The following is an 18,068-nucleotide window of genomic DNA, read 5'->3' as shown; positions in this document are numbered from 1 at the left end:
CATATACCTTCCCAGTAATGTTTAATTCATTTCAACTTAAATTCTAAAATTCAGCTCCTTCTCTGTGAAAAGCTGAAGTATCCTGAATTAATATAATTTGAATAAATAAACGTCGAACACTTCTTACCCTAGTTTGTGTGTGATTATAATAGTGATGTGGTAGCGCATGGTATTGAAGTAATAATTTGTCGTGCCATGGAGTGGTGAAGCTTTGATTTAGTTCTTCACACTGCTGAATTCCTTGTCTTGCCTGCATTGCTGTGGGTTGTTCCAAGTGAAGACTAGGGACTTGCCTTGGGATGGAGAGCAAGAGGAAGGAATATCTGGGAGTCATCTGCTGTTTTACAAGGCTCTTGACTGATGTTCCACAACAGCATTGACAGAGACCTGACCGCCCAACACCTTGGTTGCAGTTAGTAGTCCAGGGAGACTGGCAAAAAGGGAGAAAATGTTGAGGAAAAAGAGGAGTTTGTACTATCACCAAAAAGTTAATTATGTAGACTTAGAATCATAGAGTAGTACAGCACAGAAGGAGGCCATTTGGCCCATCGTACCTGTGCTGGCTCTTTGAAAGAGTTATCCAATTAGTCCCACTCCCTGCTCTTTCCCCATAACCCTACAGTTTTTTTCTTTTCAAGTATTTATCCAATTCCCTTTTTGAAAGTTACTATTGAATCTGCTTCCACTAATCTTTCAGGCAGAGCATTCCAGATCATAGCAACTCGCTGCATTTAAAAAAAAATCATTCTCCTTAAGTCCTATCTGGTTCTTTTACCAATTATCTTCATTCTGTGTCCTCTGGTTACCGACCTTCCTGCCAGTGGAAACAGTTTCTTGCTATGTACTCTTATCAAAACCCTTCATAATTTTGAGCACCTCTATTAAATCTCCCCTTAACTTTCTCTGCTCTAAGGAGAAAAATCCCAGCTTCTGAAGTCCCTCATTCCTGGTAAATCTCTTCTGCACCCTCTCCAAGGCCTTGACATTCTTCTTAGTATGATGCCCAGAATTGAACACAACACTCCAGCTGAAGCCTAACCAGTGTTTTCTAAAGGTTTAACATAACTTATTTGCTTTGGTACTCTGCCTCTCTTAATAAAGCCCAGGATCCCATCTGCTTTTTTTTTTAACAGCCTTCTCAACTTGTCCTGCCACCTTCAACAATTTGTGTACATGAGTCTTGGGTCATATCTCCCCTCGATCTGACTTCCTCCAGTGAAAACAAGTCAGCTGAGAAATTCTGTTTGGCTGTTGTATAAACATGGGTTGTGGTGTCCTCTGGGTGTTTTAGTTGCACAGGAAAAAGTTGAAAACCGCAACTTCCATGATTCATCTCCTTGGCACCCCCAAAGCCCAGGTGTAGTTTCAGGCTGAGCTTAACCTCCAGGTGCTGGAGAGAGGTATGCTTTGCAGGGTAATGTTTTGCAGGCATTTCTAACATTTTTAGTGATTTTTCTGAATTGTGTAACTTGTTTCATGTAATGTTTTAGCTGTGCATGCTGTCTGGAGTAGAAAAATGGAAGCCAAAACTTGGTTGAAAAAATTACTCGGATCAGTTGATTTAGGAACTGTTAAGTTAACCAGTGGCGTGCACTAATAGATATGTGTGGGGAAATGGCGATGGTGAGCTCCCCCGGCCTTGTATTAATAAGTAATTGTTTTCAATCTTGTTATATTTTATGAACAAGATATGCTAAAACTGGAATTGGTGGCTTTGTGTTCTCCAGATGACAGAAATCAGAAGCTTCATTTGATCAGTTGTGCAGATACACCAGGGTCAGATCTTCTGAAAGTGGAATACATTAAGGTTATGTATTATTCTTCTATTAAACTTAGCCTAAAGATAAAATATAGATGTAGTGGTTCCAGTCAGTTACAAGTATTTTTACATATTAATCAGAATTTGATCACCATTATGTCAGTACTGAACTAAAATTAAATGAAAAAAAAATGTTGTTGCAGGCTGATAAAAATGGCCCACATTTTAAAATGAATTACGACAGCACTGAACAAATGCTCAAGGTAAGCACTAAATCTTTTGAGAGTATCTTGGAAACACAATGCCCAGATGGAGAACACTGATGTTTAACAGCGCACCCTTACAAAATGTGTCCTTCAAAAAAGAAGCCATCAAGAGTAACGCTTAGAAATCTAGGCTAATGAGCTTTCTTCACAAAGAAATGGATTTTTGATGGTCGGAAACAAAAAACCCACAAACTGACTCATACTATTAAAGAAAATGTTATCCCATTAATTTTTTTGGTTATATGACATTCAGGTACTTGAAAATGATTGTAGGGCATTTGTCCTAGTTTCTTAACCCACAGTATAAGTGTTACCTAGTTGTTAATGTGAGACATAATAGGGTTTGATGTCTTAAAATCAACCACTTCTGATTTGCAGATCAAGACTGGTTGTCAGAATAATACATCATTTTAATTGAATGGTGTGCAATAAAGTACAAAGGGATGGCATTTATTCTGGATATATGTACATTGGTGGCATCAGCTCACAGACTGTACAAAGGGATGGAATTTGGCCAACTTGTATGTAGAATAGTGGTGTTAGCTGTGTGAGATCGCAACAAAATTAAGAACGCCCTTGAGTTTTTTTTTAAGGGAAAAGAAAGCTTGTTCATGTCATTTTTTTGGCTTTGACAATTCTTCTTTCAAAAAAATCTATTAGCATTTCATTTAAATCCCTAAATACTCCACCCTACACCAAGCAATGATCTTGTTGCGCTTAAAATTCCAAGTGTTGACTTGATGAAATTGGATTAAAATGAAGGATTTTGGCATTATTCTGTGATGGTGAGGAAAAAAAGTGGTTGGGAACCCCTGCTTGAATTTCAGAGAAGAAGCAACATTTATCTGGTGTGGTTCTCTTCATTTCCCTTCCCCCGCCCCCCCTCCTCCACCACCTGTTTCAGATTACTTGGCTGGCTGAGTTTCTGCTGAAAATGATCAGATACCACAAGTCCAACTGCATGTGTAAAGCTTTGTGATAACAGCTGGAAAATGTAGGTTGCTCAACATTAATCTGTACCAAGTAAACATTACAGTACCACGAAGTTTTAAAATGTTATGGCTTGGAGATTGCATTTTTTAATGTAATTTATTCACTATGTATTTTGTGGGGAATTATTTTGATTTTCATGATTTAAAGAATAACATTGGGCATCATTCCCATTTAATTGCAACAAACACATTTTGGTTCATGAAGGGAGCCAGTGTACCTTTCAGCTGTAATACTTGTGTTACCTGATGTGCAACTCTATTTGTATGTCTGCTTATGGAATTGAAAAGCTGTTTTTTTGCTATTTTGTTGAAGGCAGTTTCTTTTACTTCAGGAAAACCCCCAGACTCCATCACCAACCCTGGGTGTATCCCGTCCCACCATTCGGACAGACCCACCAGAGGTGGGGACACAGTGGTATACAGTCGGGTGTGAGTGGTCCTGTTTGTCCTCAACATCTACTCAACATGATGTCTCATGGCTTCAGGTCACACATGGGCAAGGAAACTTCCTGCTGATTACCACCTACCACCCTCTGTCAGCTGATGAATCAGTACTCCTCCATGTTGAACACCAACTGGAGGAAGCACTGAAGGGAGCCAGGGCACAGAATATACTCTGGATAGGGGACTTCAATGTCCATCACTAAGAGTGGCTTCATCACTGGCCGAGGTGGTCAATTCCTTAAGAACACAGCTGCCAGACTGGACTTAAAGCAGGTGGTTAGAGAACCAACACGAGGGAATAACTTACTTGATCTCTCCCTCACCACTACCTGTCGCAGATGCATCTGCCCATGACAACGTAGGTAGGGGTGACCATTGCAGTCCTTGTGGAGACCAAGTCCTGTCCTCACAGTGAGGACACCCACCATTGTGTTGTGTGGCACTACCACCATGCTAAGTGGAAAAGATTCAGAACAGATCTAGTAGCTCATAACTGGGTATCCATGAGGTGCTGTGGGCCATCAGCAGCAGCAGAATTGTATTCCACCGCAATCTGTAACCTCAAGGCCTGGCATATTCCTCATTCGTCTATCACCATCAAACCAGATGAGTTTGATGAGTGTGAGCCAGGAGCAGTACCAGGCGTATCTGAAAATCAAGTGCCAGCCTGGTGAAACTACAACACAGGACTACATGCATACCAAACAGCGAAAGCAGCATGCGATATACAGAGCTAAGCGATCCCACAACAAACTCATCAGGCCAAAGCTCTGCAGTACTGCCACATTCAGTGGTGGTGGACAGTTAAGCAACCAAGGAGGAAGTTCCATGAACAATTCCATCCTCTATGATGGTGGAGCCCAGCACGTGAGTGCAAAAGACAAGGCTGAAGCGTTCAGAACCATCTTCAGTCAAAAGTTATGTGTGGATGATCCTTCTCTGCCTTCTCCTGAGGTCCCCTCCATTATAGCTAGTCTTCGGCCAATTTGATTTACTCCATATGATATCCAGAAGCGACTGCGCAATGGACACGGCAAAGGCTACAGGCCTCGACAACATCCTGGCTGTAGAACTGAAGCCCTAAGCTGCAGAACTAGCCATGCCTCAGCCAAGCTGTTCCAGTACAGCTACAAAGCTGGCATCTACCCGCAATATGGAAAATTGCCCAAGTATGTCATGTCCGCAAAAAGCAGCATAAATCCAACCTGGCTAATTACCTCCCTATCCGCCAACTTCTAATCATCAACAAACTGATGGAAGGAGGAGTCAACAGTGCCATCAAACGGCATCTGCTCACCTCGGCTCGGTTTGGGTTCCACAAGGGCCACGTAGCTCCAAACCTCGTTACAGCCTTGGTCTGAACATGGACACAAGCTAAATTCCAAAGGTGCGGTGAGAGTGACTGCCCTTGACATCAAGGCAGCATTTGACCGAGTGTGGCACCAAGGAGTCCAAGTAAAACTGAAGTCAGTGGGGATCACGGGGAAAGATCTCCAGTGACTGGAGTCATACGTAGCACAAAGGAAGCTGTTTGTGGTTGTTGGCCAATCATCTCAACCCCAGGACATCGCTGCAGGAGTTCCTCGGGGCAATGTCCTAGACCCAACTATTTTCAGCTGCTTCATCAATGACCTTATCTCCATCATAAGGTCAGAAATGGTGCTGTTCGCTGATGGTTGCAGTGTTCAGCTCCATTTGCAATTCCTCAGATAATGAAGCAGTCCGTGCCCAGATGCAGCAAGACCTGGACCACATCCAGGCTGGGGCTGAAAAGTGGCAAGTAACATTGGCACCAGACAAGTAACATTGGCACCAGACAAGTGACAGGCAATGACCATCTCCAACAAGAGGGTGCCTAACCACCTGCCCATGACGTTCAATGGCATTACCATCGTTGAATCCCCCACATCAACTTCTGGGGATCGTCATTAACCAGAAACTGAACTGGACCTCCTACACAAATGCCGTGGTTACGAGAGCAGGTAAGAGGCTGGGTATTGTGTGGCGAGTGATTCACCTCCTGACTCCCCAAAGCCTCTCCACCACCTACAAGGCACAAATGAGGAATGTGGTACAATACTCTCCACTTGCCTGGATGAGTGCAGCTGTCTCTGTACTCAAAAAGCTTGACACCATCGAGGACACCTCCTCCATCAGTTTAAACAGCCACTCCCTCCACCACTGGTGTACCGGTACACAGGGTACTGGATCTTGACTTGGACATATATCGCCGTTCCTTCTTTGTCACTGGGTTAAAATCCTGGAACTCTCACCTAACCGCATTGTAGTTGTACTTGAACCGCTGCAGTCCGTGTGGTGAAAGAGGACCCACCACCACCTTCTCGAGGGCAACTAGGGATGGGCAATAAATACTGGCTTTGTCAATGATGCCCACATCCTGAGAATGAATTTTTTAACAAAGATAACCATACCATGCATGGAGGAGAAAATATTTTCAGTGGTCTTCTCCTTTATTCATTAAAATTTTTTCAAAGTAAAACTCACCAAACGAACTTGCCTTGCAAAGGCTGGCCACCTGATGAGATGCTGTCTTAATTGTTTTGAGCCTGGGGCACTGAAGTATGATGTTACGGCTCTCGGGTTTGGTTCTGAGCACATCAAACAGCCCAGTGTTTTCCCTGGAGAGGTAGTGGATGCTGGGTGTTAGATCTGCACACTTGAGCATTGGTTCAGTGAGCAGTCTCAGAATTTGAGAGATGATAGCCCTAATGGGAGGCCAGCCATCACGTGGTGAGCTCCACTTAAAAAGCAACTGCAACAAAAAGATGAGGGGAAAGGGAGGAAGTATTTTTTTTCTGCAAATACTCAATGATAAGGCCATAATCTTGGAATATGTAAATCTCAAGTCTGAGCATTTATTTTCATTCCACATTTCGTTTTTTCTGATTCACCTTCTCAACTATCTCTTGCAACCTCTCTCCCATCTGCTGTCTGTACTTTCATTAGTGTACCTCCTGTTTTATTAGTTTTGAACCCAACTCCTAAGTTAACCAAACTATACTTCATAATGATTTGAGGGTACGTTGAAAAGATTGCGATATAGCACATGCTTGCCTTGCTTCTGATCCATTTTACTAAATCACTGTCGAACCTTGTTGTGGTTACTTGTGCTCAGGAAAAGTTCCTAATAAATCTTTTTCCCATCAGTTCCAACTCTGTTCTATTAATTATCTGTTTCACGCAGTTAAACACTCATAATCTGTGAAGCATAGATACATTTCTTTCTTCATTTCTATTATTCACTCACTGCATATTCCCAAACAGGTCTGTTTTTTTCCTCTGGTTCTAAAATCACACTAGTTCCCTCTCAATTGCAAATTCAGTTTCCTTTTCATTTTTGTAAGATCTTTAGCAATTTCACAGAATGGCTTGTAAGAGCGATGGTTATATGTTCTCCTCTTAGTGTGGCTTTTGATTTTTTTTTGAAGGAATGACATGAATATATTTGATGAAGTCCATGGATTACAAAAATAATTTAAAGAAGCATAAAGCAAATGTGGATAGAAATGTTCCAAAATCTAAAGTTTGATTACAATGCATTGTTGTAATGTTAGAATTATCAATAAATAGAAGGGATCATATTTTTGACTTTTTTTATTAACAGGTTACGTTTTCTTCACTTAATTTTCTTCTGCATACAAAAGCTTTACTTTCAACCATCAATTTCCTCACAACAGTTGTCCCATCAGACAACATTGGCTCTGTTGATAAGGATCATGAGGTAAAGACACAAAAGCAGGAGCAGGGTAAAGAGGTTGCAACAAAAACAGGTACATGGCATTGTAACATCTTAATGTTAGAATTTTTTTTGGTTATTTGGAATACTCTATGCAAATATTTGTAAAAGGAGAGAGAAATCACAATCCTTCAAGCTCTGCATTGCCGACTCACTTCTCCATTCTACTAGTGGATAATATTTATTTATGCTGGTATTGCCATTCCGATTTGATTTTTTGGTAGCTAAAATACAGTTTTTGTCCACTTTGTCGTGCCCTTCGACTTTGCTATGCGCAATGTTCCTCAAATATACTACAAAAGAAAAGTTACTTTGGATCAATATTGAGATGTATTTATTTTATTATTTTTAATTTTAATATATGCTTATCCCTCTTGAGGATTATCTCCAATCTTTTCCCCTCCTGGAAGTTACGATATGTTGAAGTACAGTTCTGGGGCACTGGTGCCCATGCAGCCATTTTTAATTTGTGATCCTGGGCAGTCAGATGGCATGACATTTCCCCTATGGGGTGGAGAGGGCATTGCAGCTTTGCCCTATTTGCATTTGCCTATTTAACAGTGGCTGCACTTCAGAAATAATTAATTGGATGTGAAACACTTCGGGGCATTCAGAGGATACGAAACACATTATATAAATGCAGGTTGTTTTTTTTTTCTCTTTACTTGTTTGCATTGACACTTTTATTGTTGCCTTTTTGAATTGTTCATACCTGGTAAATATTTGGTAACATTAATACATAAGTGGTTATTTGAGCTTTTTCCCCCCGACTGATTGGGTTTTGAAAGTGTGACACCTCTGAGGAGACTTTTTCAGGTCTGGTGTTGTGGGTGCATGCTAGATGCAAATTTTTAAAATTAGGTTCCTTTTTTCACTTGAAATTGTTTGCATATCACCATTAACTAATTGGGAAAAGGCAAAATGAGTTTGCACAAGTTCTTTGTTCCCCACCCAGCCGTTGCTCATCATTAGGTGCTGTCCTGTGTGATGAAAAAGTTCAGCTGGCTGGCAGCTCCTCCTCCAGTGGTTAGAAGGTGGAACATGTTAGAACATGGTACCACAAGAGTAGTGGAAGCTAAGGAGTACATGAAGGAGAAAGGAAAAGAAGGATATGCTGATAGGGTTAGATGAAGATGGGTGGGAGGAGGCTCGTGTGGAGCATAAATGCCGGTAGAGACCAGTTGGGCCGAATGGCCGCTTTCTGTGCCGTATACTCGAAGTAATATGTCAATTCTGATCTCGTGGGCTACCAGATTCCACTGGGACTCCATGATGTGATCATAGTGTGCGGAATGGTGTACCAGCTAGACCACGAACTAATTTATCCTCCGCTTCTTGAGCATTTACTCGCTTGTACAATACAAGCACGATGAGCCGAATGGCGGCCTCCTGTGCATTACATACTACGATACTATGATACAAGCCTACGTGCAACTTTTAAAGAAAAATTTATCACAAGGTGGGCATTCTCCTCCCTTGATCAGGATTGACATTTTCATCGCCTTTTTGAGGGACGGAAATTTCTTCTGTTGCCAATTCTTGCTTTGCGTAGCTTTCAGCTGAGTGGAAGTGTTGAACAGCGAAAGTGCTGGGAGCTGAGCCTGTTAATGGCATGTGAACATGTTAAAGTCATGGAAGTGCAGGCAATAGGAGGCAACCCAAGTTTCTTCAAAATATTGTCCCTGAGGGGATTATGGTTGGTTGGGCTTGCTAATAATCCTCAATTATTTCCGTCAGCCACAGGAGCTAAGGTCAGAATACATATAGATTACTTCCCCTCCCCCCAGCCTCAATGTCAGTTCCCTCAAAAGTTATCGTTAGCTAATAGTGGTGCACCACAGAATCAGTGTTTCTTTTATGTCTGTTTATCTCAGGCCCAGCTGGAATTGGGACCCATCGATAATTTTAGCTTGTCAGGCAACTTAGTGTATACCTTAATTTACCACATGCGGTAGTCTCAAAATACAAATGAAAATTGTCGAGAGGCAAACGTTCACTCTCTGCTGGGGTACCTTTGTATCCCTTTAAAAGTAATGTAATGATCCCTTAACATTTTATAGAATCATAGAAGTTTACAACATGGAAACAGGCCCTTCGGCCCAACATGTCCATGTCGCCCAGTTTATACCACTAAGCTAGTCCCAATTGCCTGCACTTGGCCCATATCCCTCCATACCCATCTTACCCATGTAACTGTCCAAATGCTTTTTAAAAGACAAAATTGTACCCGCCTCTACTACAGCCTCTGGCAGCTCGTTCCAGGCACTCACCACCTTTTGAGTGAAAAAATTGCCCCTCTGGATCCTTTTGTATCTCTCCCCTCTCACCTTAAATCTATGTCCCCTCGTTATAGACTCCCCTACCTTTGGGAAAAGATTTTGACTATCTACCTTATCTATGCCCCTCATTATTTTATAGACTTCTATAAGATCACCCCTAAACCTCCTACTCTCCAGGGGAAAAAGTCTCAGTCTATCCAACCTCTCCCTATAAGTCAAATCATCAAGTCCCGGTAGCATCCTAGTAAATCTTTTCTGCACTCTTTCTAGTTTAATAATATCCTTTCTATAATAGGGTGACCAGAACTGTACACAGTATTCCAAGTGTGGCTTTACTAATGTCTTGTACAACTTCAACAAGACATCCCAACTCCTGTATTCAATGTTCTGACCAATGAAACCAAGCATGCTGAATGCCTTCACCACCCTATCCACCTGTGACTCCACTTTCAAGGAGCTATGAACCTGTACTCCCAGATCTCTTTGTTCTATAACTCTCCCCAACGCCCTACCATTAATGGAGTAGGTCCTGGCCCGATTCGATCTACCAAAATGCATCACCTCACATTTATCTAAATTAAACTCCATCTGCCATTCATCGGCCCACTGGCCCAATTTATCAAGATCCCGTTGCAATCCTAGATAACCTTCTTCACTGTCCACAATGCCACCAATTTTGGTGTCATCTGCAAACTTACTAACCATGCCTCCTAAATTCTCATCCAAATCATTAATAGAAATAACAAATAACAGCGGACCCAGCACCGATCCCTGAGGCACACCGCCGGTCACAGGCCTCCAGTTTGAAAAACAACCCTCTACAACCACCCTCTGTCTTCTGTCGTCAATCCAATTTTGTATCCAATTGGCTACCTCACCTTGGATCCCGTGAGATTTAACCTTATGTAACAACCTACCATGCGGTACCTTGTCAAAGGCTTTGCTAAAGTCCATGTAGACCACGTCTACTGCACAGCCCTCATCTATCTTCTTGGTTACCCCTTCAAAAAACTCAATCAAATTCGTGAGACATGATTTTCCTCTCACAAAACCATGCTGACTGTTCCTAATCAGTCCCTGCCTCTCCAAATGCCTGTAGATCCTGTCTCTCAGAATACCCTCTAACAACTTACCCACTACAGATGTCAGGCTCACCGGTCTGTAGTTCCCAGGCTTTTCCCTGCCGCCCTTCTTAAACAAAGGCACAACATTTGCTACCCTCCAATCTTCAGGCACCTCACCTGTAGCTGTCGATGATTGAAATATCTCTGCTAGGGGACCCGCAATTTCCTCCCTGACCTCCCATAACGTCCTGGGATACATTTCATCAGGTCCCGGAGATTTATCTACCTTGATGCGCGTTAAGACTTCCAGCACCTCCCTCTCTGTAATATGTACACTCCTCAAGACATCACTATTTATTTCCCCAAGTTCCCTAACATCCATGCCTTTCTCAACCGTAAATACCGATGTGAAATATTCATTTAGGATCTCACCCATCTCTTGTGGTTCCGTACATAGATGACCTTGTTGATCCTGAAGAGGCCCTACTCTCTCCCTAGTTACTCTTTTGCCCTTTATGTATTTGTCGAAGCACTTGTTGCATACTGAGCGTGCAACAGAATTGAGAGTCCAACATCACACATCTGTAAATTAAATGTTCACCAATTTCACAAACAGCACTTCAGGAAAAAATAACTTCTTTACCTGAAGTATTTGTACCATTGAATGATTTTGATAGCTATTGAGAAATCAACTGAATATGTTGAACTCTTTTTGACAGTTTCAAAAAGCTCAAGGGATACTGATCTGGTTGATTTCAAGATGTTTGCCATGATGGATGCCTTTAACGTGGCTGTATGTGATGAGAAGTGCAGTATTGCAGACATTAGAGTACAAGGTAAGGCATGCATTGAAGTGAAAGCCAGCACTGTGTTTTATTCTCTCTTCTTTGTTGCTCTTCAAATTTACAAGCTTATGAACATACGAATTAGGAGCAGGAGTAGGCCATTCGGCCCCTCGAGCCTACTCTGCCATTACATAAGATCGTGGCTGATCTGATTGCGATCTCAACCCTACTTTCCCGTCTACCTACTATAATCTTTCACTCCCTTGTTAATCAGTCATCTATCTAACTCAGCCTTAAAAATATTCAATGACCCTGCCTCCACCACTTTCTGGGGAAGGGAGTTCCACAGACTCACGACCCTCAGAGAAAAAAATTCTCCTCATCTCCGTCTTAAATGGGAGACCCCTTATTTTTAAACTGTGGCCCCTCGTTCTAGTTTCTCCCACAAGGGGAAATATCCTCTCAGTATATACCCCTTCTAGTCCCCTCAGGATCTTATATGTTTCAATAGGATCACCTCTCATTCTTCTAAACTCCAGTGTATACAAACTCCCTCAAAAGATTTGATTGCTTTAATTTTAGTTCACACTAGAATGCTTACCCTTAGCATGGGACAGCAGAATGATCCACTTTTGTTCTTAAACTTTATTAAATCCAATTTCTTTCCTTGTGCCCCATTAAAAACCTCCATTGCAGTCGTGTTGGCACATTAAATGCATGCTAGGATTGAGTCAGCTATCCTTTAGAATTCGCCTCAGCAGACCATGCTCACAAAAATCCTGCCTGACTTGCAAGACATTGACTGTGCCACATATATCAAAATACACATAGATCATTTGAGTATTAAGGAGGAAGCTGACTATTGCAGAACAAAGGCTTCCACTGACCAGAGTGAGACTTCATCCATGACCCTTTCCTCCATGGAGGGAGGTGATACTTTTGAGAGTTGGGTATCAGGGTTCAGGATGAAAGTGTTGCCCCAACTTTGTTATTTGTAATTTTTTTGTGTTAATTTAATACTGTAGGTTGAGCAGCAGCATTTTTTTTTCTGTTCAAATTGACAACCAAATTGCACGAGGTTGGTTAAAGGAAATCAGGGATTAGAATAATTTATTAACAAGTTTTAGTTTAAGTTGCTCAAAGCTGATTAACACTTTGTAAGTGGGGGGGGGGGGTGGGGAATGGAAGTGAAGAAAACTGGAAATGAGTGCAATGAGTTGTGAAATATCTAATAGTTATCATAGCAGCGGAGTTCAGATGGCACCCAGAGGGTGGTGGAGGTCTGGAACTCACTGCCTGAGAGAGTGGTAGAGGCAGAAACCCTCAACTCATTTTAAAAAACAATATACCTGGATGTGCACCTGAAGAGCCGTGACCTGCAGGGCTACGGACCAAATGCGGGAAAGTGGGATTCGGTTGGCTGGCTCGTTTCTCAGTCGGCGCGGACACGATGGGCTGAATGGCCTCCTTCAGTGCCGTAAATTTTCTCTGATTCTATGACCGCTCTTGGGACCTTGTTAACAAGCCATGGGGGGTGAAGGAAAGAATGGTAGGACTGAAGACTAGGATTGGTTACTGTTAGAAGAAAAAACCGCTCTGTGCAGGTACCAGCATGAAAAAGCAAAAAGGAAGTTTGGGGACACAGTGGATTAAGTTGTTGATAGAGGCATGAAGAGCGGGTTGCAGTTAGCAAGGTCATCTTAAAAAAAAAAAACTTCAAGAGCAGAGGTGTAACAAAAAAAAGTAACATTGGTTTCAAGTGCTGGAAAACATGGGGCACTGGGAAGAAGCGAGAAGGAATTAGGTACCTGAAGGAGAAAAATTTGCAGGGCTACGGGGAAAGAGCGGGGGAGTGGGACGAGCTGAATTGCTCTTGCAGAGAGCTGGCGCAAGCTCGATGGGCTGAATGGCCTTCTTCTGTGCCATAACCATTCTATGATTCTAATTTTCAGACCTGATTTTTAAGTACATATTAAATATTCAGTCGAATTTGAAGATTAAAATCTGATTTTGTTTTTTAAAATAATGATTGCTCATCTTAAGATGCGAGGGAATGGAATACTTCCCATTTTAGGAACCCAGTGTCAGCATTAAGCACTCCCAGATCAGGTATAACAGTCAGATCTAGACTAAATCTTCAACTGTGCTCCAACAAAGTGCCTCAGCCACAACCTGAAGAGCACCCCCTCGTGTACCAGTGTGGTTTTTTTTTGGTAATTCCCAACCAGTCATCTTGTTGCTGTGTCTGATTGAGATTGCTGATTAGTACGGAATTAGGAACAATAATCAGTTGTGCGACCAGACCCACTTGGAACCGATTTGATACTGCCTGGACTCGTTTTACGAAGGACCTTTTCATCCAATCAGTCTGAGCTGGATTTAAATCCAGATCGCAGAGTTGAAAAGCCAGTGCCTAACCCACAGCACCAAAAATCTGATTTGCTATGGAGGAGCGCTTGGCTGAATTTGTTAAAGATTCAGTGGAAAATGCAGTTGATTTGGTTTTAAATAAGTGTAATCTTTCTATTATGTATACAAAGTGTGCATACTATGGGCTTATCCATCTTGAGGATTTGTTTAACTATATTTGCTGCAAACAAATCAGAAATCTACAATTTCCTCAACTGTTCTGTGCATTGTGGAATATACATTGGTACGAAATCCTTGTGGCCAGGTTTTCCCATTGTTGAAAAACCCGGCGCAGGAATGTACAGGTCTGAAAATTAGAACACATCTTGCTGAAAATTTTCAATAATAATAGTTCCCCAATCCAAACTTTAAAAACTTTCTATAAATGAAGTATAAATGAGCTAAAATTATACCTACATGAACTAATTGACATCCTGAGTATTTACTGTTTTACCTGCTTGTTAAATGGCAAAATAATGCAAGTTTCCCTATGAACAAAATTGTCTGTCTCATTTATCCACATAACCATGATGGCAATTGGGATAAGTAATGGAAATCGCTTTGGGGCATCCTTGAGAGATGTGTTACGGTGCGATATACATGCAGGTTCTTCACATGATACACTTTGATACTGTGTTTGTACATTTCAAAACTTGCACGATGAAAGGTGTGGTCAAATAGTGTATGTATATCTCCATTATTAACCTAATTTCCCCCAAATTAATGTTACTGTAGTAATTATTGAATGGTTTATATAACCATGCAGGTTTGGATGCATCCATTTCAGTGCAGTCAAAGGAGACGTCAGTCTTTGCCAGACTTCGGGATATCGTTGTTACCGATGTTGATTCAATGACTCTACATAAAAAGGTAATTTGTTAGATGTAAGTGAGCATCTGAATTCCTGTGTAAGAGTGCTGTAAATCAGGAAATGGAACACTGAATATTTGTACACCATGAAGCCAACTGCACATTGGTGCCAAATTCTATTTGTTAGACAACCGCAAAACAACACTTGCTATACTACAGTATTTCTCGCCGACTCATAAAGAACAATTGAAGCAGAACAAGCATTACCATACATACAATAGCAGCTGTTAAAGTTTCTAACTCATACAAAACTATTACGTTAAGTTTGACTGTGTACAGAGTGAGCAGGTGAGTTCACACTTCATATAGAGTAATACAGTGCAACAGGTAAAGCGCTTGTTACGTTTGGAGACTGGCATCTGTACTTCCAGTTCTGTCTGTTTACAGTGCCAAACCTGGCTTTTACTCCACTTTATGTGGCTCGACAGTTGCAGTCAGGATAAGGAAGCGGGTTTTAGCATTGTAAATGTTAGGGAGCCAGCACGCAGGTTAATCTCCCGCGATCCATACTAGTTATTTGTTCTCTGGATTTGAGTGCCACTGAGAAGGCTGCAGCTTATTGCCCACCCTTAGCTGCTCTGATCAAACAAACTGCACTGTCCTGGATGGTGTCGAACTTCTTGAGTGGTGTTACTGCACCCACCCAGGCAAGTGATGTAAATTTCATTGCACTCAAGTCGAGCCTTGTAGACGGTGGAGAGGTCTTGAGGAGTTAGGAGGCGAGTGAGTTATATCCGGCCTTTACCCTGCTTTTGGAGCCATGTTGTTGATATGGCTGATCCAGTTCAGCTTCTAGTCAGTGGCGACTCTGAAGATGGTGGTAGTGGTGCTTTTGAACGTCAAGAAAGGTGGTTGGGCCTTTCTTGGAGATGGTCATTGCCTTGCACTTAAGTGGCACGAAGATTACCTGCAACATTGCCCAAGCCTGGATGTTGTCCAGGTCCTGCTCTCGGCTAGCATAAGCTGCTTCGTTACTAAAGGAGTTCTGAATGGAGCTTAGCACTATAGAATTGTCCGCGATTGGCACCCCTTCCTGACTAAACATGTACTAACGTTAGTGTACCGATAGGCTTCCTAGTTTTTGAATAAAATGACTTCTCTTTTCCCTGCATTTAATAATTAGGAAATATGTTTTCAATAGTCAATGCCAAACATGCACCCAAAGCACATTTCTTGAATGATTTTCATAATTTGTATGATTTTAATTTTAATAATTTTGGAATATATTTTCAAATTGCCTCAAGTAATAGAGAAAGTTGCTACATGAGATTGTTTGGACCAGAATTAATGGCTGCCACTCCGCAATTGGAGTGAATATAGAAGGATCAAACTCCGTTCCCTAGCCTAGCCACTGATGCCATCCCTCTCCCTGGCCACAGTCTCTGGCTGAACCAGACTGTTTGCAACTTTAATGTCTTATTTTACCTGGAGCTGAGCTTCCGACCCCAGATCCCCTCCATCACACAGACCGCCTACTTCCACCTCCGTAACATTGTCCGTCACTGCTCCTGCCTCGGCCCATCAGCTGTTGAAACCCTCTTCCATGTTTTTGTTGCCTCCAGACTCGACCATTCCAATACTCCCTTGGCTGGCCTCCCATCTTACACTCTCCATAAACTTGAGCTCATCCCATATCCCAACTCGCTTCAAGCCCAGTTCACCCATCACCCCTGTGCTCGCTGAACTACATTGGCTCCCAGTCCACGAAAGCCTCAATTTTAAAATCCACATCCTTGTGTTTAAATGCCTTCGTGTCCTTGCCCCTCCCTATTTCTGTAACTTCCTACAACCCTCTGAGAACTTGGCATTCCTCTAACTCTGGCCTCTTGTGCATCTCCCACTTCCTTCAGCTGTCTCGGCCCTAAGCTCTCGAATTCCCGACAAAAACCTTGCCACGCCTCTACTGCTCTCTCCTCCTTTAAGACGCTCCTTACAACCTACTTGTTTGACCAAGCATTTTGTCATCTGTCCTAATGTTCTTTGGCTCGGTGTCATTTGTTGTCTGATTACGCTCCTATGAAGAGTTTTGGGACGTTTTACTATGTTAAAGGCACTATATAAATGCAAGTTGTTGTTCTAGTTGAGATGAGTGCAGTCTTTACTTTGTTTGATAGTAAACAGGATTTAAAATAAAAATACCTTAACTAAGCACCAAAAATCAGTTAAATAAATGTCAAAAACCAAAAAGCCTAACTAACTACAAATGGCTTGTGACTGTTCTTAATCAGCTTAGGTAGTAAAAAGGGACTGTGTAGTACACAGTAGAAAACTGCCATATTGGCATAGTGTGCTGGTGTATAATTAGTTTATTACTGTGATTAGTGAGTATTTCTTCATTTATTACTACTGTGACACATAACTTCTGTACAGTAAATTGATCTTACATCGGCGACTGCCTGTTGTAGGTACTGTTTGTTCTGATATAAATGCAGTAAATTTGAATTCGAGAGCATTTGGTCCTATGCGAACACAGCAATATTCATTAGACAATCAAAATTTCTTATTTCGCATATATACTGTAAATTGATAATTGAATTTCCCAACTTTTTTATTCGTTCATGGGATGTGGGCGTCACTGGCAAGGCCAGCATTTATTGCTCATCCCTAATTGCCCTTGAGAAGGTGGTGGTGAGCCGCCCTCTTGAACCGCTGCAGTCCGTGTGGTGAAGGTTCTCCCACAGTGTTAGGGAGTTCCAGGATTTTGACCCAGCGACGATGAAGGAATGGCGATATATTTTCAAGTCGGGATAGTGTGTGACTTGGAGGGGAACGTGCAGGTGGTGGTGTTCCCATGTGCCTACTGCCCTTGTCCTTCTAGGTAGTAGAGGTCGCGGGTTTCGGAGGTGCTGTTGAAGAAGCCTTGGCGAGTTGCTGCAGTGCATCCTGTGCATGGTATACACTGCAGCCACGATGCGCCTGTGGTGAAGGGAGTGACTGTTTAGGGTGGTGGATGGGGTGCCAATCAAGCAGGCTGCTTTGTCCTTGGTGGTGTCGAGCTTCTTGAGTGTTGGAGCTGCACTCATGCAGGCAAGTGGAGAGTATTTCATCACACTCCTGACTTGTGCCTTGTAGATGGTGGAAAAGCTTTGGGGAGTCGGGAGGTGAGTCACTCACTGCAGAATACCCAGCCTCTGACCTGCTCTTGTAGCCACAGTATTTATATGGCTGGTCCAGTTAAGTTTCTGGTCAATGTTGACCCCCACGATGTTGATGGTGGGGGATTCGGCGATGGTAATGCCGTTGAATGTCAAGGGGAGGTGGTTAGACTCTCTCTTGTTGGAGATGGTCATTGCCTGGCACTGTCTGGCACGAATGTTACATGCCACTTAGCCCAAACCTGGATGATGTCCAGGTCTTGCTGCATGCGGGCTCGGACTGCTTCATTATTTGAGGGGTTGCGAATGGAACTGAACACTGTGCAATCATCAGCGAACATCCCCATT

The 18,068-nt window shown here is 42.3% G+C and overlaps 1 protein-coding gene across 2 annotated transcripts in view; it reads left to right on the top strand.

Moving 5' to 3' along the window:
• vps13c (vacuolar protein sorting 13 homolog C) overlaps positions 1-18,068 on the top strand; it is a 294,638-nt gene that overhangs the window by 118,740 nt on the left and 157,830 nt on the right. For both annotated transcript variants that reach the window (XM_067973304.1, XM_067973303.1), the window contains exons 27-31: positions 1,728-1,807; positions 1,963-2,022; positions 7,087-7,252; positions 11,281-11,397; positions 14,522-14,625. In XM_067973304.1, the coding sequence (XP_067829405.1) occupies positions 1,728-1,807; positions 1,963-2,022; positions 7,087-7,252; positions 11,281-11,397; positions 14,522-14,625 (527 nt within the window). The remainder of the gene's footprint in view (positions 1-1,727; positions 1,808-1,962; positions 2,023-7,086; positions 7,253-11,280; positions 11,398-14,521; positions 14,626-18,068) is intronic.

Source organism: Heptranchias perlo, chromosome 38 (genome assembly GCF_035084215.1).
Source record: "Heptranchias perlo isolate sHepPer1 chromosome 38, sHepPer1.hap1, whole genome shotgun sequence".
Lineage (NCBI taxonomy): Eukaryota > Metazoa > Chordata > Chondrichthyes > Hexanchiformes > Hexanchidae > Heptranchias > Heptranchias perlo.
The sequence above is the reverse complement of the archived record's forward strand: the minus strand, read 5'-3'. Positions and strand labels throughout refer to the sequence as shown.